We start from the raw sequence: 21,673 nt of genomic DNA, 5'->3' as shown, positions 1-21,673 counted from the left end.
CATGACATTTTCCAGTAATCTGCTGGACCCTTCTTCTCTCCAGCACCCCCATTCCTTCTATAAATATACCCACCAGAAATCTTTATACAATATCATACTACATGCCATATTTCCTTCCACCTGAATTTTTGCTGTGTCTGTCACTCAGTGCAGCAATTGCATATTCTAAAGGCTTTAAAGAAAAAGCTGCAAGATTAGAAAGGCAGCAGTCACTGCAAAGCAATATTTCAGCTTCAAAAATTTCAACCATTTAAAAAATATATATTTTGACCCTTCTAGCAGGGTCAAGCAATTAGTTATAATGGAAAATGTGTCCAAATAATTAGAAACAACATAAATGAATTGAATAAATCTGTTGAAATACATCAACATTTCTCAACTTTATTGGGAAAAAAATATTTGCAGACATAATTACATTTTTCCTGATCTATCATAAAATATTATTTCAGTAGTCCACACATAAAATGCATTGCTTTAGGCAAAGTAGTCATTGAAAATCAAAGTGGCATTTAAAAATATAATTATGGCCATAATGTCTAGACATTCTCATCACATGATACCATTTGTAAGTATTAAATAAGTTACATTCACTTATGTTTCCCCTATTATCCAAAGTGCAGAAGAAAATTGGTGGAATTTAAAAGCAAACATTTTGTTTTATAAAAGACAGATACTTCTGATAAAAATGCATTTGTATATAGTAATGATACATGGATACACAGATGAACTCCATTTAAATCTTGAATAGATAATATTGACAAAAGATACAAATAGTTCAAATAAATAAAACTAAATGTTAAAGATTATAGACATCCAAGAAATGATATATCCATTAATATTTAGTGTATTTTATGTCTAAACAAAAATCTTTGTTTCAAGCTATCTGGGAAGAACGAGTTCAATTAAAGCAGCTGTTCCAAAGTTTCAAATAGTTTAAGAAACAGCTGGTTTCTTTATGTTTCACAATAGTTAAAAAGCATCTGAGCCTGAGTGCTGGTGGGAAGGAACAAGAAATATACTTATACAATTAAGACTTGCTATAGCAATCCAAGCAATCACATTAAACTTGTATGTATATAGAATAAGGCAGCAGATTTTGTGAATTTAGGGATAAATTAACAAAACTGAATAACTTCAGTTCAAAGTTTATATAGTTGTTTTTCTAAAAAAAGTCAAGCTTAATCTACGCAACATGTTCACCATTATATTCATGCAAAGATTAAAAAAATTACAAAACCATTTAAAAAATCATAGGCACACTATAGATACATAAATTTAAAGCTTAAATCACCAACTTGTAATTAAAAAAAACATTTTTGGTTACAAAAGGACTTCTATGCTTAATTTATACAAGTCAACATATTACAACTGGAATAATGAAGTACATAAATACTTTTCATAAACGTTTGGTCCAAAGAAATCATTTATGCAAGTAGAATGAATTGTGCATTTACACTTAGGATTACTGTTCTCACAGGTGCAGGCTTAGTCATTGAAAAAAGTGGTCATGGTGCAAGGGTATATATCCAGCAAGGAATCGGTAGGAGTCACAAGAGTCAAATGCTTAAATCTCAACTGTATTTCTTCAGTCTTCAGGCTACAAATTTATTGGTCCAATAGAAAGCAATGAATGAAAAATTTCACACACTGTTTAGTTACAATGAAATGTTACACTAAAATCTGCCCTTCTTTGCATCTCCTATTGCTCCCCAAAGATCAAAAACAAATTCATCTGGGAACGCGAAGTCTCCAAGAGCCTCATCAAGTGCCACCGCAAATTCATCAGGATTTTTCTTATCTTTTCCAACTTCGACCATTGTTGCAGCTGATAAATGAAAAAAAAGTTAACCTGCGTCAAAGGATTTTCATTTCACCTTACTGTATTGATTTCCCTTAACACATTCAGATTGAGTAACACTCGGAATGAATTATTGAATTAAAACACAAATGTTTATACTTTGACAGCTTCCATCATTTAGAAAGATTTCATTTTAGTCCTTGATAAGATTCTTAAAAAGAATATTCCATTCAAGGAATTCAATTTAAACATAAGAGGGAGGCCAAACTATAATACAAAGACATCACATTTATATTGCTTGTAATAAACTGAGGCAAATGCATGATGGTAAACTACTGAAAGTATAAACATTCAATTTCTGTGAAATAAAATGTAACATTATCAGCATTTATTCATTAACTTTAAACATAACCTTATTTTTGACTACTAGTACAGATTCTGGTTTCACCAGAATTACAAAAAAAATCCAAGGAACAAATTGTGCAATGGATTAATGTAAGGTAATTTCATCTCCAGAAATCATGGGCACAAATTTAGACAGATGACCATTTTGTGATTTGGGTTTAGAGTGTGCAAGAACTTTGATCTGGAGGAAAACAATCGCACCATATCAGTGATTCCAATTAGAATGGTCGAGAATATTTAGTGTGGAGAAATAGAACTGGCAGAGTGGTTGATGAAGATATTTTATAATGCAGAAATGTGGAAAAGGCAACATAAGGCTGCTCAAGCTTGAAATGAGATATATATGGATGCTCAATGCTGACATTAGGGCCTGAAATGGAAAGGCACCTCATTCCCCAGTGCTAATATTACTCATTTGGATAAACAATAAAATAATAGTGAGAAATACCTATGATCATATTACTGCAGTATACATGCTCTCTATAAAAGTACTATGTTTGCATGAATTATATTCCAGCGATTTCCACGATTTCCCACTATTCCTGGGCACCTGGTCACCATCACCCTCACGGACATGTTTAAGAGTTACATAATCCACTTCTTGTGCAACTTCCTCTTCTCCCACCCAAAACTTAGTTCTGTTGCTGGAATTACAACTCATAAATTGGCAGTGCATACCAGCACTTCATTAGGATCAAATGCGGTCATGGCAAACCAGATGCCACAACAATAAGCAAAGTTGAACCAGCTACAAATCTTGATATTAATTGACGATGAAATCATATAAAAAAGGAATGATTTTATCTGAGTAGAGCTCAAACAATATTGGCTATATTACTTATGCCAAATAGTAATTCCTGCCACGAATGACAGAAAATGCAAGAATAAAATCTGCCAAAAAAAAGAAAAAAAACTTTCTCTCATGGTATCACAAGTAGATCTACAAGAAATGTATCGTGACTATTTGGAATAACATAAAACCAAATACTAAGTTTGCTGTGAAAATGCCAATAAACTCACCTAGTTCTGTGTCCCTTATACCCATATAGGTTTCTAATAGATCATCAGCTTTTTTGATAGCCTTTTCTTCAAATTCTGTTGGCTGTTAATAACAAAAATGGAATAAGATCAGCTGATGTGTACACTATAGCACAACTAATAGAAATCCATACATACAATGCAGTCTTAAAATCTGTAAAGAATACTATTAAACCAAGCCAATAGAGTAATATGTATCATAGTAATAGCAAACTAGAAAGGTATCCAGCGGCAACAGGAAAGTGAGGAGAAGTATCTGGTTTCTGGTGAATACATTGTTATGTATTTTGATCAAGCTTGATTATGCTTTACAGAAATTATACTAAAATGATTTAACTAAAACCCTGCATTATTGTATTGCCAGCTATACATGGTCAAAGTAATTGTTGAGGTTTCTTACCAATTCCTCAACGGTTGCAGGTCCTTTAGAACGTAATCGCAAGGTACCCCTTCCTGTACCAATCTTGTTGTCACCTCCAGACTTTCCTCCTTTTGATCTTGGTTCGATCATTTCTGAAACACAAATTTGTTGAATTCCTCTAAATTTCCCTGAACAAAAAGTGTTGTAAGAAATCACGCACCATGTCATCTAAGCAAATTAGAACTTTGTAAATGACCACCAATTTCAATGCTTGCTTCACAATCTGCAGCATGGTTATACAAGAACGTGTTTGAATAGGTAGCAAACATTGAATTTATCTCTACTTCAGTTAACACCATTTTTAAAAGGAACATAATTTTTAATCATTTTAACAACTGGTACTGCTGATTTTTCATAAAATATTCAGTATAGAACATTTGAATTCTATCTCTACACACATTTAATAAAATTATTTGATTGGATTCTATCCAAACTCTAAATTTGAACAAATGATCCTGCAATTAATATATCTTGTCATACTTTTGTGCCCACAGTGTAAAATTGTTTTTCTAAGCCCTTCCCAACTGTTATTGCAATCGGCAGCTCCCTGTAAAGTTCCACATTAATGAAGAGATGCCATTCTTAGAATAGGACTTTAAACAGAGGTCCTGTTGCCTGTTGAGGTGGCTTTTGAAGATTCTAGGGCACTATTCAAAAAAGTTTTTCTCAAAATGTCCTAGCCAAAAACCCCAGATAAAATTGGTCATTCAGGTCATGGCTGTTTATAGGATATTTCTGTCATACTGGCTGCTGTTTGCTAAAAAATACAGTGATAACACGTAACAGTAATTCCTGTGACGAGACGTAAGCCATCCTCCTGGTGTGAAAGGCTATTATAAAATGCAATGATTACTATTATTGTGCTCATTAATTGATTAGAACTAATGCTTGGCAAGTAATGTGCTAAAGAAATAATTTGAGTTTGTCATTTAGGAATATAAGATACAACAACAAGATACATTTGTATAGCGCCTTTCAAGTTGGGAGAACGTCCCTTGTTCATTGGATAACATAATTGGTTAATGTCATATTCAGAGAAAGCTATTATTACATATTCAACCATTGACCTTGCCCTTACTATTGAATTACTCAAAACAACAGTATTGTGTAGGCTGACATATTGTTACAGTGTATATGCATTTAACTTCACTGCCTCCCTCCAAGATTTATTTAACAGCTTTCACATTTGACCAATTTCTGACATTTTATTTATTGAAGAGTTCTTTTTACCATCCCAAATCTGGCAATTATTCAGCTGGAAATTAAGCAAACTCACTTTAGGCACCAACCAGAGAGCCTCACACTTTCTTGGATATCAAATACGTCAACTTGTCCTAGAGTTGATCCTGATACAAACTAATTGAGCTTTCCAATACAGATAGCTCAGTAAATATACTTGAGTGTTTCTCTCTTGCACTATCTGCTCTGCTCCTTTGACTGCCCATCCCCCAGCTGGAGGTTGCAATCTCGGGATTTCAGGAGCTCTATTACGATACGGGATCCTGGTTTTGCAATCCAGGGACATTTACTTCTCTGGTTGTCACACAATTTCTATCTGTTGAATATTGTAGCTTTATTTAAATACTTCTGATTTAAGGGTACAATTTCAACTCCTGAACATTTTTTCACTTCAAAACATTTTCTATTATGATAAACTAGCAAAACGTAAACGTTTACTGGGGGATATTATAGAGCTAACCGCAGAAATTTTTCTAACCATGATACTATGTAAATGTAGCACCACATTCAGGTTCAGAAGGATTTCATCTCAAAGTACAAATGCAATTGTTGTATATTTTGTTCATTAAATTTGTTCAGAATGCAAAGCCTTTTTGTACATCCATTAATGTAATATGATGAAATCATGGACAACTAATGTAATTATGTTGCTTACTGGAATCACAGATTATGTAAAGAAATTGTCCTGGAGATACCATCAAACAAAGACATTCAATAGCTTAATGGATGCTTCAACATCTCGAATTCCAAGTCATGTTTAGTTCTGCAGTTTGTACTAAATAAAGGAAAGTGTTCCAGTCAGCAAGTATTGTTTACAGGATCATTCCACAAGCAACAAACATATGAAAATTCCCTAGCTGCAATGCTTTACAAATAAATAAAATTTTCCTTCTCTGCTACAAAAGAAAACACAGGAAGTATGACTGCAACAGATCAAACTTCTTAAATGCATAACCACAAAAGGAACTCACTATAACCTGTGGTGCATCATACCACAATGTGCTGGAGTAAAAATGCACTCCATCAGCATACCACTTGGACGGAAAGCTTTTGGAAATTGGAATGTTTTCTGCCAACAGGGATGATGGCTTTTTAAATTACTAAACACTTTGTTTTTAGGGCTCTTGTGACTTGTGAAATAACATTGTTTATGGCTCTCTAACAGAGAACCCAGTTACACACACTCATATGCAATTGCAGAACTAATCCATCAATGGATGAAAGTGGGGTGAGACCCACTTCCTGTTTCATTCAGATAATGTTGAAGGCAAATCAAGTACATTGGAGTCCTGTAGCTCAGTGGCTAGAGCACTCGCTTTAATAATAAATTGGTCATTTTCAATCTACGACTGTTTGTGGGACATTGCTGTGCGCAATTGGCTGCCTCGTTTGCCCACAAATATACAGTCAATTCACTTTACAGTGTGTTCTGTGAAGCGCTTTGGGACGTCCTCCCGACGTGAAAAGCGCTATATCAAATGCAAGGATTATTATTATTATTTATTGAAGCTACAATTCATTTTACAAACAGAAGTGACCCTTCTTGGAAATATCTGAAACAAACTTTCATTTCTCCCCCCCCATTACAAGAAAGTAACTGAAAACCCCTACCAGTAAATTCATGGCGACGTTTCCATCCTAATTTCACAATGCAGATTCAAAGTGCATCCTGATGTTTACAGATGAAAGCCAAATAAGAGTGGGAAGCAGCCTAAGAAGAAAGTCAGCTCAGGAGTAGCTGGAAGAATTTGAGATGCGGAATGAAGAACCAATCAGCCATAGATAGGCATAAGAACAGAGCACGCTGTCAGATCTTGCTCAGGAATACCCTTGGATAGCTGGAATTACAAAGGTAGTTAGATTTTCTAACTCAGCAATTAATGACGAAAAGCAACACAGCACAGTGACTGGCAGCCACAAAGTTGACCTCAGTTTTTTGAATGGAAGATAGGAATAGGCATTCTGTTTTGGACACAGGCAACCTTTTGAGAAACTAAAAACTACCCTGAAAGCTATACCATAAATACATAAAAAGTTGTAGATACTTTCATACAAACCTCTAAGCAACAGAAATGGTTAACATTGCAAAGGTAGCTGGTGTAAAATTATGTCATTCTTGCAACATTGACCTAAGGGAATAGATGGTTTGTAATGTTTACAGTTGATACCCAAAGTCTATCATTGCCAGATGACTTCTCCCTGAAGGTAGGGAATGCTTTATAATAAAACACTCATCCCACTCTTCATAGTGGAATACTTGCAGTGTGGTCAACTATTATTAGATTCAATTTGCTTTCTCAAATTTTGAGTATTTTGAGTGTAAGCTGCTAGAATATTTTGCAATTCACTCATTCACAGAAAGGGTTATCAAAGGCAAGTTTTTTTTTAGAAAAAAAACTAACATTGTGATTTAGTAGGGAACTCATTGGTTCCAAGTGTTTAGGATCCAACGTCCAGGTATTTTTGAGGAGAAGATTAATTCTGTATATACATATAACTAGTTCAACATTAAGAGGCCAATCTGTCATAAGACTTCAGCAAGAAGACTTTTCTTCTAAAAACTTGGCCCTTTCTAAAGTGCTTCATTGTTTTCAGTTAAACAAAATAATTCATATTATTGGTATCAAAATTTGCCATGTTTGGCTTTCTAATTAGCCTCTGGAATACAAGAACAACAAGTTACATTTGTATAGAGCCTTTCACGTCGGGAGGACATACTAAAGTCCGCAAACGGATTCTCAGTTTGAAACAGCAATTTCTGTCTCTCCAATGTAAATAAGTCTTTATGTACTGACCCACAAACAACACTGGCAGCAGTCAGTTTTTCAAGTGCTGGTGTATATGTGCAACTTTAAAATCAGCTTCAATTGCTGAACTTGGGTATAATGTAGTTATTCCAATGTCGTAATGTGCACCATCTAGTGGTAACAGTAATGTATTAGTTTCACACATTTGAAATAAAGTTGAGGCAAGTCAAACGGACATCAACGTATCCTTCCATCAGTTCACATGTGAATAGTGGGATATTTCCTTATCTCCTTTAGATCTCCAGAAATTATCTATTCTTTTAGTAAGTGAATAAACACAGATATTGTAACCAGAAACTCACTACATGGTGGACAATATACACAAGAGCACAACTTTTTTGGGGAGGGTGAAAGAGGTGAATTTCCCCAATCACATATAGATTAAGCAGTCAGAATCAGCTAACTCACAAAAAGTAACCTTTCTCCTTATTCAGGGCCTTCCGGGAAAGTCTGATACAATGCACAACCATTGAACATAGTGATCATCCACCAAACCACCAAGCCCACTTCATCACAGGCTATTCCAAGGCATTATGTACCATCAGCTCTCATAATCCTATTTACCTGATTTACAATAAACTTCAATTTGTTTACATCCCAAGCATCTATGTTTTGAATCCCTCAATCTAGGGCGTTCTGGGTAAACCCATTCCAAAATTGTACAATTGCGATAAATAGTCATTCTTGCCTCAGTCCTTTTGCCTTCATTTCAAGCTCATATCCTCTAGTTATTGATTGGTCTACAAGGAGAAAAAGTCCCAACAGAGAGAAAAGAATACTTCAAAAGTACAAGTTTTAAATTAAAGCTGCTGTTACAATTACTTGTTGGTGATATACAGAAGCACCTCATCAGCAATTCCAGCAGAGAACCACCATTTTCCAGCTGGACTTAATTTTGGAATGGGGAAAAGTAGATCTCTGCACTAACACAAAATTCCTATTACTATTAAATGTTCTGCCAGATGAGAATTGGTGGATCACACAAATAGTTCCTGGTTTATGTCCTGAACAATGCTTTCTGATTTGGGGCCATCCCCATGTAGTAGAAAAAGCAATGAATTTTCAAGGGCAAGTGTGTAAGGTAATACTTCACGATAGCTGTCTTAATAAGATTTCCTTGATTGCAACACTCCAATTTTCCTCAGAAAAATGATGCAGTGTTGCCAAACACTGAAGAAAGGAACAATGCCTGGCTACTGATTCTATTAAAAGAGGAGAGAAGCCTGCAACAATGTCCAATGTTATTTCTCTCAACAACAAGCAGAAACGTTGAAAGTGATGGACGATTTTTTTCCTTCTTGGCCCCATCATTCAAAGATTGGATGTGATCAGAAGAAAAACAAGATTTAAGACTTAAAAGTCTGGCTGTACACACCTGGACCACGTTTTGGATGACACCATTGATCGCCAAATATATCCTTCCCTAAATTCAGAATCTCTTAACATTTAATCTGTAATGTCTAAGGAGGACTTGCAGCCAGTTGTTGTTACAAAAACGAATTGCTTGGACTGGATCGCATCTCTAGTTTATTGATATTACCATAATAGTTTAGACATCATTTTACATTGTTCCTATTAACAGGAACTGTTCCTGAGGCATTTTAACTACCAAAACGGATCCAATAATCTGTGCTACATGTTCGTGGACAAGTCACTTGTTTGAATGTGATCAACATTTGAAGAGTGCCATATGGTCAGTTTCCTCAAGTTATCTGGTTGTCTTAGTGAGGAGAAATTCAAAGAACAAATAGGGGAACTAGTGATTTATACTACATTGGTTAATCTAAACACGGAACACAACTGAGGAATCCAGGGCAGAAGAGCTCATTTACTCTTTTCTATTGTCAGAGACTACATAGTTTGTCTCACCTGTTGCATAGAATAACTAACAACATCTGTTGCATGTTCTGAGTGGCTGTATCCAATAAGGAAAAAACAGGAAAATGACCATACCTGAAAACAACTCATCTACGAGGAAGAAAGTATAGCCAATCAATAAATCTACAGCACTTGAAATTGATGAACATACAAAAAAAAGGGCATTTGTAATTCAGGGCAGTTTATATTGCAAAGTATTTGAAACGTACCAAAAGCTTTTGTAGGTTCCACCAGCTTTAGTGTAAATGTGCTTCCTTTAGGCAACTCTTTTAACATCTTGGCAACTTCATAGTGCCGAGAACCCACAATATTTTGTCCATTGATCGATTCTATGTGATCTCCAATACAGATTACTTTAACACCATCAATGATACTGTTTTCCTTGATGCGCTGGAAAATTAAAGAAATGCATATTATTAAGATAAAGTGTTAGATACTTCTTATCATTCATTATCCATGATTACTTTTACTATATACACATTTACTTCAATCTTAATAGCTCAAGCTAAAACGGTGAATTGTTTTTTTTCTCTAAAAGCATTCGGCCTAAGACTTGTGGAGTCCTGTAGCTCAGTGGTTAGAGCACTCGCTTTGCAAGCAAGAGACCTAGGTTCGATTCCCAGCAGGATGAAACCTTGGGCAAGTTTCCTTACACATGCCTGATAATAATCCTTCAAGAAAAAAAACAATAATAAATTGGTCATTTCAATCCATGACCATGACCATGTGGGACAGTGCGGTGCACAATTGACAAATATACAGTCAATTCACTTTACAGTCTATTCTGTGAAGCGCTTTGAGATGTCTAGAAGATGTGAAAAGCACTATATCAATAATAATAATAATAATAATAATCCTTGCATTTGATATAGCGCTTTTCACGTCGGGAGGACGTCCCAAAGCGCTTCACAGAATATACTGTAAAGTGAATTGACTGTATATTTGAGGGCGCACGCGGCAGCCAATTGCGCACAGCAATGTCCCACAAACAGTCGTAGATTGAAAATGACAATTTATTATTGTTTTTGGTTTTGGAGGGATTATTATTAGGCGTGTGGAGTAAGGAAACTTGCCCAAGGTTTCGCCCTGACCTGCCTGGAAATGAACTCAGGTCTCTCGCTTGCAAAGCGAGTGCTCTAACCACTGAGCTACAGGACTCCACAAATGCAAGGATTATTATTATTATTAACAAGCTGATTTAGAATCAAATAAACAATTTGTTTTTGTAACCAGACCACACCTCTGGCAATGCAATCTCATTTATATTAAACTTAATGGCAGTTTACTTTTAACAAAAGCACCAAACTCCATTTTGTATTCGTTAAGTAAATAAGCAGTGCACAGCAATGGAGATTTTCATGTTTGATTGTACAGTGGTTTTACTACCACTAGATGACTCTGCAGTATTTTTCTACAGGGAAATCTCTTAGAAGCAGGACAGTTACCCAATACACATTTTTTTATCTTGAGAAATCAAGGTGATAATAGGTCATTTTGCAGAATGCAGTTCACCAACACTGAAGAATAGGCAAGAGAATTGGTTTTATACTGGGAATTTCACACCCCAATTGCAGTGATGCAAATACAACATGAAAATCCTAGCAAGAAGCCACCGTACCCAAAGTTCACTGAAGTTACATCGATATTTACACTTGTGCCAAAACACATTATCCCATTTTACCTAGCAAATCATAAAGTTACAACAGTCATGAGTCACCATCTACTTAGCAAATTGATGCCCTTAAATGAGTCAAGGAGTTATGATGCATGTTTATCCGGTGCACATTTGAGCTTGTGTACCCAGCTGGGGCACAAGAGAAAATAACTTAAGATTCTGGATTGTCACTAAGTACTGCTTTGTGGTCAACCACATCCGATGTGTGGTAAAGAATGAAATCAAATAAAATGGTTGCTCAATTTCATGACAGTGGACGTCTACCTCAATTTCCCCAATCTTCGGAATTTGTGTCAGACATAAGGTATTGGGTGTTCAAGGAACAAGATACAGTAAACTCTTGATAACTATTCACTCCGAGGAGAACGGGTTTAGTGATGAGTTATTCTGAGTGGAAAGTTAGGTTTGTGTACAAATACATAAATAAATGCAGCCGGGATATTGCCAGCATGATGACTTAAAAGTTTAGCTATGGTCGCCTTATCAGGACTTTACGTCCCTGGGGGATAGGAGGAACTGAAGATTGAGATGCTTTTTGCCCACAAAATACATTCAATTCACTTTACAGTATATTCTGTGAATCTCTTTGAGACATCTTGAAGATGTGATAAGGCGCTATATCAAATGGAAGGCTTATTATTATTTTACCAAAAGGAACATTGTCATGTATAGATCCAGCCAAAACATAGGTAGATGCTCACAACGCACAGATCACTGTTCTATAAATTCTACTTAAAATATTTGGAAAACTTTATATCTAGAAAAGCTTTGTCAAATCTTTGAGCTGGTACTGTACTCTAGAATTTTTAATCTTACAACTGGACCAATCAAAAAAGCAATTTTTTTTAAAAATACAACTAGTAATGACTTCCTTCCTCGCTTTACCAACATTTTTGTGGTTCTGTTTCTGTTGCCCAAAATTATTTCCTGTAACGTCTCTACTTTTTACGGGGTATGTTGAGAACATGTGTGTACCACCCAATAGTTTCTGCCACTCCTTTTCCTTTGCAACCTCTCATAGGAAGCCAAGAGAATATTTCAAATCCTTCAGTCTTACAACTGACTTTTTTTTATCCTTTTAATGAGAACTTACATGTAACTTACTTTCTTTTGTATCAGATTTTACATTTGCTAAATATATGGAACAGCAACTTTCTTGTAGATGAACAGCTTATTTAACTATATGATAGATACAATGTTGAGCACCAAGCAAAGTGAAATTAAATGCTGTTACCAAAGGCATGGTTGGAGGGGGGAAAAAGGTAAAACAATTTAGAAGTCCGAGAGAATAGAAGCATTTTAGCTGAAAGCTCAGCCAATAATTTTGGAATGGAAGATTTGAAATAAAATCTGATGAGTTGGGAGGGTACAGAGGTGGGGAGAGAAGAAACCACAGACAATAATTTAACTCTGACAATTAGATACGATATAAATGTTCAAATTAATTTTAATTACTGAAATTAATTTTAACTGGTCAATGTACAAATTTCCACACAGAAGACAAAACTTACCATATATTACAGTAGAGTAGGAACAATGAGAAATTATTTAAAAAATAAAGTGCAATACCACTGCTAGTGTATTTTAAGAGGTTTCATATTCCACCTTTAAAATACAAAATGTAAGTGGAAAGTATTAGTCATACTTTCAGGAGAAACTTGTCAAGCCACAACCTAAATCAGAACAGATTAGTCATCTTCAAATGACATCACAAGTCTGCAATCAGATTGGTTTGGATCCAAATAGATCAGTCATTGCTTTACAGATTTACTTAGGGATAGGTTACCACTGCCACCCTAAATAAGGATCAACTGACCTTTAAAACACTCAAAGTACCAAAGCAGCCTTCCAGATTATCCTTACACAACCCTATCAGTTACAGCAGATTTATAAAAATACTTATTTCATTCTGCCCTAATATTTAACATAATAAACACCGGTATAGACTAGTTGGGCCATTTCAGTGCTGTACAGACTGTGTATACAACTGACCATCATAATGTACAAATTTGGAGAAAGAGAGAAAAAAACTTTTCCACATTAGCTTCAAGAAAAATGCATAACATCTTTAAAATCTCTTTTGGAATGAGATTTTGCAAAGTATTGTGGCTTCACATATGACTCTTTGAAAATAATCATCTCTCTGTATAGAAAAGGGCTTGTAATAATAATTATAATAATCCTTGTATTTGATATAGAATATAATGTAAAGTGAATTGCTGTATATTTGTGGGAGAAATGCGTCAGCCAATCTAATTTGTCAAATAATCTAATTTTGTAATTTTTCCCTGATTTGCTCTCACTCCAAATATCCCGAGATCATCAGCTATGAAACAGGTTCCAGGAAATTTCCCTGCTACAAATGGTATGCGTGTGTACAACAACAACAACGTGTATTTACATAGCGCCTTTCATGCAAAGTAGTTCTCAAAGCGCTTACTATTCAATGTCAAGTGAAGGCAAGATCAGGCAAGGCTGTGATGCCCTGCCATTCATCTGAATGTTGCAATAACAGTCATAGAGAAAACTCACACTTGAACCATAGAATACAAAATTACATTCGTAAAACGCCTTTCAGGTTGGGAGAATGTCCCAAGGAGCTGAAATTCCAGCAGAAAAGAAAAAAGGAGTCCCAACACCTTTAAAACAGGGGGAGGGAGAACATAGGCAATATATAAATATATATATATATATATATCTTGTTTGATGTTGATCTGGCTACTAGGAAAGAGATTCAAATACCCTACACCGATTTCAGATGTAAACTGTCCCATTATTAAGCACTGTTATAACTTAGACAACAGCCTTCAATATGAGCTTAATCTTTATTCCTTTCATACACGATTCAAAGTCATGTCTGTGTTTGAAACACTTTCTGTTTCAGTGTTGTGCACTTAACAAGTACTAAAAATGCTTGAGGGGCTAGTCATTCGCTTTTACAGGTATGGAAGTACTTTAGTAAGCCAGACTTTGTGGAACCTTCTATTATTTTTTAAAAAAATTTAAAAAAAGGAGGAATTTTGTTTCCTTATTTTATACCAAGTCTGATTCATGTCACAATATGTTGAACTCCTGAACTGAAAAAGTATGTTTTTGCAGGACTCAAATGTGCTTGTAGTATTTTCCACAAACTTAGTGAAATTCTGACATTACTTTCCTCTACAGGTTATTAAACATTTGAAGCGCTCCGGGACGCTACCCCGCATGAAGGGCGCTATATAATTGCAAGTTGTTGTAACATCGTTTTCACGTTGAGTGTAGGGACACATTTTATATTGAATAAATATATCTAATTGATATTATCAAACGCATGAACATTACACTACCTAAAGGTGCTGGTTGGTAATTTTATCAGATTAAATAGATTATCCTAATAATCCCTTCAGGTTTTACCGTGCTTCTTTCTTCCACTTATAGGGAAACACTGACTCTTGAATCTTTTATATACTAAGTCAGGTCTAAGATAGAATGGATTTAAAACACAAGGACATTAACTGTTTTATTTAAAACAAATGGGAGAAATAAATAAAACAAATTGCATTTCTAGAATGCACCAAAACTTCATTAACATACAAGGTAGCAGAAGAAAATGGTAACGCAATCCTTTTTCTCCGAATATCTGTTTATGCCACAGATTGATACTTGGGTTTTGTTAAGTATTTATCTGTTAATTGAGTATTATGATATAGAGCATTAAATAAGTGTGAATAAAGTGAAGGAAGTGAAGAAATGTGGAATATGTAACAGAAGCACAAGCACAAATGCTATAGGTTTCCATTAGAATATCCTTGCTGAATGATTCTTGCAAAATAGAATTGTCTATTTTGGTCAGACATGTCACAAATTTTTTTGTTGTAACCTACCTTTATAAAAGCAAATCCTGCTCCATTATCTGTTATTGTTAATCCCAGAGCATCTTCAGCCTTTAATATGGGCACTTCTTTCTTAATGCCCCTTGTATGTGCAAAAATGAAATCTTCCAAGCCAATCTGTCCCCCAAGGAGTTTGTCCATGTCAATCCTATGGGTATTCAATGTGCAGAATAATATCTGTGTGGAAAAGAAAACATCATTGGTAAATAACAATTTCAGAAGTCATTCTAATAAAGTAAAAATCTTAATTATACGGAGGCTTACTGCAAATTTGTTCTGTTTAACATGAATCCATATATCTATGATTTTGTGTAACTATTAAATTATTTAAATGTTACCACTAAAAACATAGAAACTCAGTTTTCCATCGTATCACCCTTATACATTTAACACAAGTTTCAGCAACTGTGAAGAGGAAGAATTTACATTAACTATCACTCATGTCTACTATTTTCAAGTTGGGCACTTGGTGACTGAATGTTTATGACAAGTCCTTAATTCTTCCCAGTTCCCCTTATTGGGTCTTTAGAAGGAGAACGTTTAAATTTCTTGTATCATTCCCAACATAGTAGAAAACACATTTTAGACAAAACCTTACCAGTAAAGCTTGGTAACAAGTGATTATATCTATCTATTATATATATTCCATAATACAGTTGTGTTACAACTTTTTTGCAAGCCAATCAAGGTGGATTTGAGGCACCGCAGGTAATGATAACAACATTTTTAAAAATATTCCAAAGCTTCATGGAATGGATTGCACACAGTTTTTCCATTTTTACTTTTCTCATTTTTACTTCAAAACTGTTATTACAGTTTTAAATTAACTACTATTCCAGTTTTATTTATTAAGAAGGGGTGGGGCATCCTACAGCACATTATTGAAGATGAGGTAGTTCGGAAATGAAAAATCGTAAAGGGACAAATTTTGCATTTTGCATACATGGAGCAAAGACAAATAATTACTGCCTGAAAAGGTCTTTTTTTTGTTCCATTACAACAGATTCTGAAGAATGTTAACATACCCTGAAACTCTGGAATATTCTTCCTCTATCCCTCTGCCTTGCCCCTTCATTCTCCATCTTCAACCATGCCTACATTGTGCTTCACCACTGTCAAGCACTCGGGGATGCTACCCTCTGGAACACTACTCTGCGTGAGGAGCGTTATATAAATGCAAGTTGTGGTTGTGTGCAGGCTATTATCCCTGTTACACATTACTGTTGGTTATATCTATGTACCGTCATTCTCAGAAAACTAGTCCCAGAAACTGTGGCCACAATACCATCCATAAAACTGCAGCAGACACAAGGCCACTGCCATACAATGTCATTTTGATTTTTTTAATATATCTACAACATACAGTTGTGTATTCCCCCCAATGCCAGTAGCCAAATGGTTGTTCTCTATCCTACAAACATTCGGACTCCCATGCACTTCTGAATCCGAATTCTGATGATTCCTTGACAATCTCGGAACAGATATTTATATTTTTAGCACACTAAAATTAACACTTGGCTACATATAAAATCCTGATTACATATTCAAACATTGACAAAAGGCACAGATAAAGCCAAAAACTATCAATTCAACCTGATTGGGGAGGATTCATTCGAATACTGAATCAGTCACAGCAACACATTTCTTCCAGTTAACAAAGAAGAAAATAATTGATCGGTGAGATAAAAGAACACTACTCCATTGGAATTTTAACATGTGTAGGCATTTGGCAGACACATGTATTGGCGATGTTCACAAATTTATTCCATGTATATTGCTAAGATAGTTAGCGACACCTACGCATGAAAATGCAGTGTGTAATTTATTCCACAAACATGATAAACCAATCAGAGCTACTTTTAAAATAAATTAGCGGTTTAAAAAAATCAAAAAGTTGTGCTTGCTCTTTTCAGTATTATCTGAAGCCATGACAACTGCCAAACAGCTGCCTAACTACAAACTGTCCAGAAGATTCCAAAGTATCAGAAGTCGAAAAAGATAAATCACTGGTTGTGCAATTCTGACCCACAAGAAATGTACCAACCAAATTACCAAAATCAAGGAGACCTTCACACCAAGGTTATTTCCAAGTAACAAATGTGCCTGCACACTCTTCGATAGCCAAACTACAACTTAAGTTGTTACAAGTATTCCAATGACGTCAGTCTCCAGGAATTATGAAATGATACTTCTACAAAAAGTCACTACCCTTTATATTATAGATACGACTGTGCTCCCCCAATGTATTCTGTTAAAATAAAATAATAAAGTTTTATATAAAATCATGCATTTGAATTTCACACTTTAAAGAGTAACTCAAATTTCTATAAGGACATGAAAAGATTGAGAGAACTGAAATCATATTCCGTTACATTTAATTAAATAAGGCAAGCTTATTTGTAATTTGCTTACAATGCTGCAGAATATTGCTACTTTTTTGGATATTCTGCAATCACTCCAAAATCAGCCACATGAAGACTGAAACTTCTATAGCACCAGTCTCTTGCCTAACTAATACTAATTATGAATGTGATAAGCTAATTGATACAATTATCCTCAATTTAAACTCCTGCAATCAATTGTAAAAGCTACACTTTAAATCCAGTCTATAAGAATCTGCCTTGAAAAGGTTACTATTTGGGTGGGTGATGGGAGCAAGAAACGTGCCAATTCAATAATGGAATTAAGTGTTTCTAGTTAATGGAGCTCTACAACATTACATTTGTATAGGGCCTTTCACGTCGGGAGGATAGTGTACATAATTTCAGACCCGAGCTGGGGTCAGGGAGGGAGAAGGGAGGGGAGGTGACCGATGGCATGGTCGAAGAGGAGGGTTTTGAGGAGTCAGGACAGGCAGAGGGAGAGGATTAATACATTACATACGGTAATGGATGTAAAGGTGTGTGATGAGTAGCATGTGCTGCTTTTATGTTGTAAAAATGAAATAATTTTGTACAAATAATCTTGCTAGCCTATCAAAATACAATATAGCAAACTCCATTATTAAAGTGACCATTCTATACAGAAAACTGTTACAGTAACGACAATATATGTGGGAAATGAAGGTCATAGTGTCTCCAATGTACTGTTAGTTAACTATCAAAGCTGCTCTTATTCAATTTCATTATCTACTGTTCATAATTTAGCATATCCCTAGTTACAAACAGGAAAGTGGATTGCCTGTCTATTGTGTGGGTGGAATATGGCATCTTGTTTGCACGAATTTTATTTGGGAAATGACACGGTATCAATAAAGGCCAAACAATAAGTCTTCAGTTGATAGATAACCAGGGAGGGTTATCTATCAACCTTAAATTAATTTAAAGAAACATGCATTTTTAAAATTTTTATTACAAGTCAAAAAACTCAACCCATAGGTTAATTTATTTGTACCCTGCTAGAAAACTATACAGTAGAAATCTGATCGTGTTAACGGTCACAATGGACACTAAAGCAACATTTAATCCACAATGTGGCAATGAATACTCTGTGGCTGTGATACAATGTGGCTGCGATACTCTGAAACTCCAAACAAATGCATTAATCAAATCAGTCAAAATAGCAAAACATTCTTTGAGGGAATTAACAAAGGTCTTTGATGGGTCAGTGTATGTTGTCCATCTCCCAAATTTATAATACTCCTAGGCTTTTGGTCACACGGCAATCTTACTCATTTTACAAGAGTTAACATTTAATATAATGTTTCTGTGTGGAAACAGAAACTGAAGGGGAAGAGCACTGTCAAAAGTCGAGCAGAGGAAATGGATGTTATAGGAAGGATGTGTGCAATGCATCCCATTCATGCTCTGTATACAGAATGCTCAAATGGGTCAGATTAGTGATGGTATATTTTGCATTGGCCACAGAATTTCCTTCTGATTTCCAATGCAAATATCACATTATTGGTTCCATTCATTTTAGGAACTTCATAAATTACAATAGCTAAATATTTAAATGATACATGCGACAGGTTAACCAAGCACACAAAAATGGAATTGTATACCCAAACACTATTTATCTAATATTTTAAGAGGCCAAACAGAACGATAAATCAATGGAGCACTAACTTTGAGAACCAAATGAATGAATGCTTAATTTCATTCTTTTTTAAACTAATGCAATATGCATCACAAAACATGGCAAAAATTGTCCATTTTCAGATAAACAGACAGCCTACAAATGCACAAAACCTAACATTCTGAAATGAATCCCCAGCCCAATTGATCCACTGTTGCTGCAAGATTTACATCCACGATTTTGTTTCTTGGAAACAGGATGCAGAGAAAGAGGATTTCCCTCTTTAACTTGATAGCCAAGTTTTGGCATACACATTGCACCTCCTGTTGCATCGAACATCTTAAACCAAACTCATCACTGCATTGTAAAATGCAAGCAAAGGAACTGCTCTAACAACTGCATGCACAGGATTAGTGAGAAGTTCCGGAAAGCATGCAAGATGTATTCACATTGCACACAGCCCGGCAGAGAAAACCAGAATGTATGGACACGTTCGTATCCTCGGGCGGTTCGTAACGAAACTATTTTTAAACAGCTCATTTTTGTCAGGAGCATTTCAAATGCAATGATCATTATTTCGATGTACTATACATATATATATATATACACACACACACACATAAATATGAACAGCCCATTCAGCCGCGGGATAATAAGCAACACTGAACTCGAAGATAAACAACACCTCGAAAGTGCAACCAGTTCGTGATTCCCTGACGTCAATGCCCTTTTGCACTGATGCACAGGAAAGAAAACGGGGAACGAAAACCACCGAAAGGCAGAGCTCAGGGAAGCTCCGGCTCAGTCAGGCCCAGGTGTCAGGGAAGGGCGGGGCGGGGGCGCAGAGAAAGCAGCAGATCTGGAAGCCGGGACTATCAAGTGCGCTTCCATCGCGAGCCGTGAGCGAGTCCGCCCGGTGGGCGGCAGTTTGAGAAGTTCGAGGGAGGCAGAGGCAGAGTTCAACTCCAACGTCCGCCGGTGTCCGCTCCTTCCGGAGGGAGGGAGGGAGGGAGGATGGCGCCTGGGCTTGGGTGGCTGGTTCGAGGCAGGGAGGGTGTGGAGGAAGGGGAGGAAGGAAGAGAGACGAAGACGAGACAGAACTCTTACCTCTCCCGGGGAAATGTTGAACGCCTCGGCGATCTTCGCGTACAGCTCCTTGACGTTGGAGAAGCCCTCGATCCTGCCCGTGGGGCTGCCGTGAGCCAACTGCGTGTGGAAGACCAGCTTGGTGCTGGCCTGAGGGGGAGCCGCCCCCGCCGCCGCTTTGCCGCCGCGCCAGCTGCCCACCTCCTCGTTCTCCACCAGCCCCACCAGCGCCGAGCTCTCCTTCGTCTTGTTTTTCTTTCTGCTTCTGAGGCCCAGCGGCATGTCTCTGGCTCAGGCGGCTCAGGCCGAGTCCCTTGTGTGTGTGTGTGTGAGTGAGTGAGTGGGAGAGGGACAGTCGCAACGCCTCCTGTAACCGCCGTGGCTCGAGCCAACAGGTGAATCGCTTCAACTGCCGACTGGCACCAGCGCGCACGCGCTCAGGGCGGCCGGTGCTCGCGCGAGCGAGTGGGGGGGGAGGAGGAGTCGGGATGCGCATGCGCAGCACGACTTCTCCCCACACACACACACACACCGGTGCGCGCGGCCGTAGTGCGCATCCCCCCCCCCCCCCCCCCCCCTCCCCTGCCCCGACGTCACAGGCAAGAGGGAGATTGCGGTTATGTGGTCAGTTGCCTCACATTTGACACAACGTCTTTCTAATCCTAATAACTGTCCTTGCATTTGATGTGGCCCCTCGTCACGGTCTTCGAGACGTCTCGAAGCGCTTCGCAGGATCTACCGCGGAGCGAACTGACCCGTGTATTGTTTTGTGGGCGAAACGCGGCAGCCGATTCCCATCACTGGGGTCTCAAGGTCCTTCCTCTTCAACCACCTTCCCCCCGCGCCAACCCCCGGGCATACCGTCCACCCTTCTTGATTCCAACCCCCAACTCAGGTGCGTTTGCACCCTGACTGTCCAGTGCCATGGGACGTCGTTCCAACGTGAAAGGCGCTATATAAATGCAATTTGTTGTTGTTGTTGTTGTTGTTACTGGGGGTGGGGGTATGTCCCAAAGTGCTTCACAACATTTACTGTAATGTGCAGTTAACTGTATACTTTGCAGTGAACGCAGCAGCCAATTTGCGCAACGTCTCACAAATAGATATGACACGAATGACGAATTCTATGAGCGGGGTTGTTGGCAAGGACACTGGAGGAAACGTCCCTTCTTTTATCAAATTATAGCCATGGGATCTTTAACATCCACCTGAACAGATCCACGCAGCCGGTAAGTTGCATGAAAGCTTCTGTTACTTCATTTGTGTAAATCTTCAGCTGCGTTTGGGTCAGGATGACCCAAAATCAAGTTCAATGCATCTTTCTTGCCCCCCCACCCCATATGATAAGGTATTACCACATGTGTATAGCACTACATACATGCAAATTGTTATTGCAAAATTACTGTTATGCACTCCTCATCTTTTGTAAAACACTAT

At 37.1% G+C, this 21,673-nt stretch overlaps 1 protein-coding gene across 1 annotated transcript; it reads right to left on the bottom strand.

The window, feature by feature from the left end:
• Positions 1-346: 346 nt before the first annotated feature.
• Positions 347-20,647, bottom strand: gipc2 (GIPC PDZ domain containing family, member 2). Its single transcript, NM_001292332.1, is given in 6 exon segments — positions 347-1,825; positions 3,224-3,305; positions 3,642-3,754; positions 9,796-9,976; positions 15,125-15,310; positions 20,258-20,647. Coding segments are annotated over 6 exon segments (975 nt in total). The 5' UTR covers positions 20,519-20,647; the 3' UTR covers positions 347-1,673.
• Between the last annotated feature and the right edge of the window lie 1,026 nt (positions 20,648-21,673).

The sequence above is a fragment of the Callorhinchus milii genome, unplaced genomic scaffold (assembly GCF_018977255.1).
Source record: "Callorhinchus milii isolate IMCB2004 unplaced genomic scaffold, IMCB_Cmil_1.0 Scaffold5, whole genome shotgun sequence".
NCBI lineage: Eukaryota > Metazoa > Chordata > Chondrichthyes > Chimaeriformes > Callorhinchidae > Callorhinchus > Callorhinchus milii.
Note: the sequence above shows the minus strand (reverse complement) of the source record. Positions and strands in the feature narration are given on the sequence as shown.